The 6000-nt window shown below is 41.4% G+C and overlaps 1 protein-coding gene across 1 annotated transcript; it reads left to right on the forward strand.

The window, feature by feature from the left end:
* Positions 1-158: 158 nt before the first annotated feature.
* Positions 159-4093, forward strand: MELLADRAFT_104292 (uncharacterized protein; the record flags this gene model as incomplete). Its single annotated transcript, XM_007407346.1, has 3 exons — positions 159-605; positions 703-864; positions 4031-4093. 3 exons carry the CDS (start codon positions 159-161, stop codon positions 4091-4093), a joined length of 672 nt encoding a protein of 223 aa, XP_007407408.1.
* Positions 4094-6000: the final 1907 nt, after the last annotated feature.

Here is a 6000-nt window from a genome sequence, read left to right on the forward strand (position 1 = left end):
CATTGTCCCAGAACAATCTTGCAACTGACTTAAGTTGAATATCTATCCCATACTATTTTATAACATTTCCCCTTATACTCAATTTCCACCAACATCCACTACTATACTCGTTCATATCTTCTTGATAAATTTCCGTTTAAAATCATCGTAACCAATCAATGGCACCAAGTTCAACCCAAAGCACTCTGCGATTCTACTCAGGCTATGAGACTGACGACAACGCTCCCCGTCGATCTGGATGCATCACCACACCTGCTCGTCTAGGGCCTGGTATGATATGTCCTCCATCCGACAGCCGACAAGCCGTTCCGAGTTCTTCTTTCACTTTCTCTGTTAGTAATCAGAAAAATCCAACCATGACGGCTCAGAGTAAGGGAAAAGGCAAACGTGCCCGATCTGAATCACTTCCTGGGTCTGTCATCGAGTCAGAAGTTGACACAGACCCACCCGAGATCATTAGTGGACCAGCGCAACGCAAAACGATACCAGCTTCACGCCAAAAAGGATCCGGAGGTTTAACTCAAGCAAGGTCAAAGGCAGCCTCCAAGACTTCAAAGAAGTCAGCTGCCTCTCAGCGTAAAGATGCCGAAGCCGAGAAGAACTTGGTAAGCTTCATTTTACTTTCAATTCAATCTTTTTCTCTATCTATATCTATATCTAAGTCTTATATTTGCCTTTTCTAACATCATCACCATGTTTTAGGTGTTGGCTGCTGAAGCTGGAGTTGCACCCAATCTCAATCAAGATTCTGATGAAGAAAACGAGCAAGTTTGCAAGCGACTACGTCGGTCAAATGAGAAAGACGAGGATGAATTCAACCCACCAGTCCTATTCTACGGGAAACCCTTCCGTCGAGAGAACGATGTAAGTGGTATTTCGTCTCAATTTTGCCTGAAAACTACATATATACTCATTCTTCTTTGATATATTATGATTCAGGATGCATCGGGTCCTCCTTTGACACTGCAGTGCAAGTGGTGTCAAAAGGAGGTTCGTATCAGTGGAAGCTCAAAGTCAAATCTTCAATCCCACCGTGATGGATCGAGTCAGGCCGGTAAAAACAATCAAGGTTGCCCAAGACGGATGCAAGCAATACGAGCCGGTGCCAAACTCCCACCAACTGTAGCTGATATCAAAGCCAGTAAGATTCGCGATCAACACGCTGCCTCAATGGACAACTTCCTTCTTCCGGTCCCTGAGTTCGACAGCCAAGTGGTAAATCAGATGGTAAGTTTGTGGCAAATCACAAACAGCCTACCATGGTCCATCATCGAACACCCTATGTTACGGGCTATTCTGTTGTATCTCCGACCGGGTATCCAAATATACAAACAAAAATGAACAGCTGATGAGGCAAAGCGTCTCCATGTTGGGCTTTGTGACAATGTCATGAAAGAGCTTAAAGTGAGATGTTTGTTCTTTAGTTCGATTTTTGAATTTTGATAACTATATCTTGTTTCTCAAGCTGATCATGCTTCTATCTCTCAAATAGTCCCTCACCAGCATGTTCAACTTGATCCAAGATGTATGGACAGTATCTCGCAATTGTCACGCCTTTATTGGAGCGTTAGTTTCCTACGTCGACAAGGACTGGAATTTTGTGGTCCGCCATCTCTGTCTTAAACTCGTCGCCTGGCATCATAAAGGGGAATGGCTGGCTGCACCGATTGCGACTGTTCTCAAAAAGCACGATTTGTGCTCTAAGATAAGTCTTTAACATCATTTTCTGTATTTCCTTACTATCGTTCTCATACTATCAACAATGCTAACCTTTTTTTCATCTTAGCACATGATAGCAATGACGACTGACTCTGGTGCCAACAATTGGACGTTGGCAAATGAATTGCAACGACAATCGATCACACACGACCCCATGTCGCATTTGAAGGCGAAGACAATGCATATCTTTTGCATTTGTCACAAGACTGGACTGATAGTCCACGCTGGACTGGAAGCCCTCGGAATTCCACCCAAACTTCATCGACATGCGACCCTTGCGAACTTTCCCAATGTTGATGCGATGGAAGCTGTTGCTGAAGAAGATGAAACAGTGGTTCTTGATGTCGAGAACCCTAGTGGTTCAACCCTTGAAAATCATGAAGAAGATGATGATGAACACAATCTTGGCCGTCTTCTTGATTCAGAAGATGAGGATGAATCTGAACCTAATCAACCTGAATGTGTTGTTGAGGACAATGAGGATGCAGAAGACCCCGATCCGCCTCAAGTGACTGCTGGACGTGCCAAGAAGGGGCTACCTCGTACTCGTATGGCTAGGCTCATAAGAAATGTATGTATATCATTACTTTCATGGTTTTCCTTTCACACTTGGATCACAAGAGCTAACATTCATTGGGTCGATAGCTGAACATAGTCAATAAAAAGCTCACTCGGTCAGCTGCTTGGAGAGAAGATTTTAATCGCCGCCGTGCCGCTGCAAACAAGAAGATTAAAGATCAGAAAGACGGCCCACCTCTTCTTGCACTCCTAGCCGAGTATGGAATCAGGTGGAATATAGAGCTTGATCGCTGGGAGCGTATGTATGCTCCACGGGATGTGAGTACCTCTTTTTCTATATCTCTCTTTGCTTCAATTCATTACATCATCTGATACTTTTCTCTCAAAGATCATTGATGAGATGATGAAAGAGGACTTGGCCAAGGTTCATTCGAAGAAGCGTTGACCACCAAAAAATGGAGGAAAGTTAGGATACTTTGACGAACTAATATTCACAGTAGGTGATTGGGAGGCTCTTCAGGAAGTCATTCAAGAACTTATTGTGAGCTCGATCAATCTTTTACTCACTTTTACTCATCAATTGTTTCTCTTTAATCTAATAATATCTTGTTGAAATTCAGCCATTACGAACATTGTGTCGGCGGATGGAGGGAGACAGCCCTACTGGTTGTATGGTCCTGCACGAGTATGCTGAACTCCGGTCTTCTCTGGACGATCGTCTCAAGTCGACTTGTGAAGATGATCCTATGTACCCAATGATCGAGGAAATGCTTCGACGGACTTCGATCTACATGGATGAAGCCGGGTCGTGCGACTCGCTTGTTTTGGCTACTGTGTTTCACCCAAGCTTCAGGCTGGGCTTCTTTGATTTGACTTATGAAGAGGGATCAGGTATGAAAGAACGAGCTGAAGAGCTTTTATGGTCTCGATTCAGCACCTGTCAAGAAGAAATCACCCTTCAGTCTGCTCGTTTGGAATCCAGTAATGACGAAGTCATTGTAGTATCAGTGCAATCGGTCAAGAAGAAGGTTCCAAAGGTATTCAACCTCTACAAACGTGCAAATACTTCAAGTGATCTGGGTGAATTAGATTGTTACCTTCAAGGATTGGACCCTTTGAACTGTGAAGATCCAGAGGAGCTGTTGAATCCACAATGTGCTTTGGATTGGTGGCGAGTAAGTCTCTTTTTTCTATATACTGTTCATAGGCAGGATACTGATATGACTGGGATATTCTTGTACACAAAGGAGCATGGGATCAAGTACCCGGTTTTTTCATCTCTAGCTTGAGATTACCTCAGCATTACTGCCTCATCAGCCCCTGGAGAACGACTTTTCACTGTGGCTGGGCAAGTCTGTTCTGCAAACCGAGCCTCAATGCTTCCTCAAACGATTGAGACATCCGTTGGCAGCCAAATGTGGAAGAGGCAAGGTGTACCTCTACCTCGATCATTCAGCAAGGTGGAAAAAGTAATTAATTACATAGGCAAGACAAAGAGCGGCAAAGGTATCGAAACCTTAGACAATGACACTTTGTAGTCTCGACTCTCACAATATGAGCCGATTCGATTTTTTCTCCTTTTTCTTTCTCTTATAATTCTTTAAGCCTATGCCCTGTCTTTTTCTATTTTTTATTGTATATGCCTATGCCTATGCCCTGCTTATGATAACTTGTATGCCCTCATGGATGTTTTGAAGCTCAGTTCGTCAGTTTTTCCAATTTATTGGCATGCAGCCCTTTTTGCACGCTATCTGTCGTTTCCACCGCCTCGTTGCGGTTTTTTTCATCACAGTGCCGTTTCGCTTCCAAAAAATTTGCGAGTGAATTTTACGTAGCCCGCCCCGCTCTCACCTGACTTTGGGCTCTGGTAACGTGCGCTAAAGTTACTGGGATGGTGTGAGATTGAAACTTGCTACGCTACCAAAAAAGCTGAAAAAAGCTTTGCGTAGCGTAGCGAGCCACCTTTGATTTCAGCGATCAACAAAAATACATAGGTTTTCTGTGGAATAAGAAAAACAAGACCGTAGAACTACCAAAAGGAAAATTAGAGCAAAGAACAGAGCAATTAGAATCCTTCTTGAAGAAAGTAGATTACACGCATAAGGAGGTTCAAAAGATGAATGGCCGACTCAACCACGTAGCTTACATTGCTCCACACATGAGATGCTACTTATCAAACAACTATCGATGGCTAGCAGAGTGGGTAAACATAGCAGCCAAAAGAAAAATGCCGATAGCGGTTTGCGAAGACATGAATGTATGGAGAGATGTGTTAAAGGAGATCCCTCGTAGACACCTTCTAAAAACAAGGCCAATCAACAATATTGGCTGGGTAGGTGATGCCTCGACGACGTTCGGTATAGGCGTAATAGTAGGGAAGAACTGGGGGCAGTTCAGACTTAAGACAGGATGGGAAGACCCTCCCAATAAACCAAGGAGAGGAATTGCATGGTTAGAAACTGTGGCAGTCCGCCTAGGACTAACCATAGTAAAGAAATTGAAAGACGTAAAAGAAGAGAGATTGCTAGTACTGACTGACAATACGACTACCAAAGGAGTGCTATGAAAAGAAAGATCAAGAGATTATTGGGTAAATGAAGAGTGGAAGAAAATTTCCGAACTCCTTTTCCAATACGACGTTCAGTTAGAGCAAAGAAGGGTGACGTCAGTTGATAACGCGGCAGACAAGTTATCTCACGGCATACCCTTGTCAAAGGAATGGTTCAGGCAGGTACACATAGAAGTCCCAGATGACTTAAAAATGTGGTTAGAAGACGTGACGATTGATCAAGTAGAAGAAAAAGACATAGTAAGTTTATACGACTGACAAGAGAAGCAATAATGATCGCATAGAGACTAATCGGGCCAATTGTCAGACAGGAGTAGGAAAGATCCAAATGGGTCAGAGGTATTCCCAGTGCGACATATGATTCACAGCTCATGGGAATAGAAGGTTCTCACCAAGAACAATGAGAGAAGTAAGTGCTTGATACGATGTGGTGCGCAGATCGTGGTATCAATCAAAAGAAATCAAAATTTAAATTATTGATAATCATTATTGAGCAGGAGTTATTATTACATATTAATTACATCATAACTTTGCAATCTAACATATATTAAATCAATTTTCATTTAATTTTATTGTTATCAATTTTTATATATTTCATTTTAAAAGTCAAAACCCAATTTTTTATTATAGTACACATAGTTTTAGATTTGACATTCAATGTTTCATGGTTTAATTCAAACAACTCATAAGAAAGATATACAAACAAACAAATCTCAAGACAGAAGCTCTTTCTATATATGAAAACCCTATTTTATTTTTTGAAACACTTATTTCACTTTTAGTTTTAGTTTTATTTTTATTCATTTGAACAAACAAAAGCAAAGAAAAAACTAAGAAAAAATGGAAACATTTATTAGAAGAGATGTTTATTAAGTACAAATTAATATTCAATTGAATGAGAAGAAAGAGAAACAAGTGAAAATGAAAACTTGATTACATATGATTGATTGTGTTTGATCATTGTGTTAGTTAGTTAGGATGTTTGAGGATAGTATTCAAAAGTAAAGATGAGATGAGATGACTTACAGATTGATGAAGTGAAGAGTGTTGGAAGGAAAGATCGAGATCGAGATCGATCGAGCGAAAACGAGACAGCGAGGTAAAGAGGAAGTGAAGATGTATTATGGGATATGTGGTGTCTGTACCAGTGTGAATTATGGGTTGTTACAGGTCGAAATTTTCGATTTTCGATT

The sequence above is a fragment of the Melampsora larici-populina genome (assembly GCF_000204055.1).
Source record: "Melampsora larici-populina 98AG31 unplaced genomic scaffold MELLAscaffold_9, whole genome shotgun sequence".
NCBI lineage: Eukaryota > Fungi > Basidiomycota > Pucciniomycetes > Pucciniales > Melampsoraceae > Melampsora > Melampsora laricis-populina.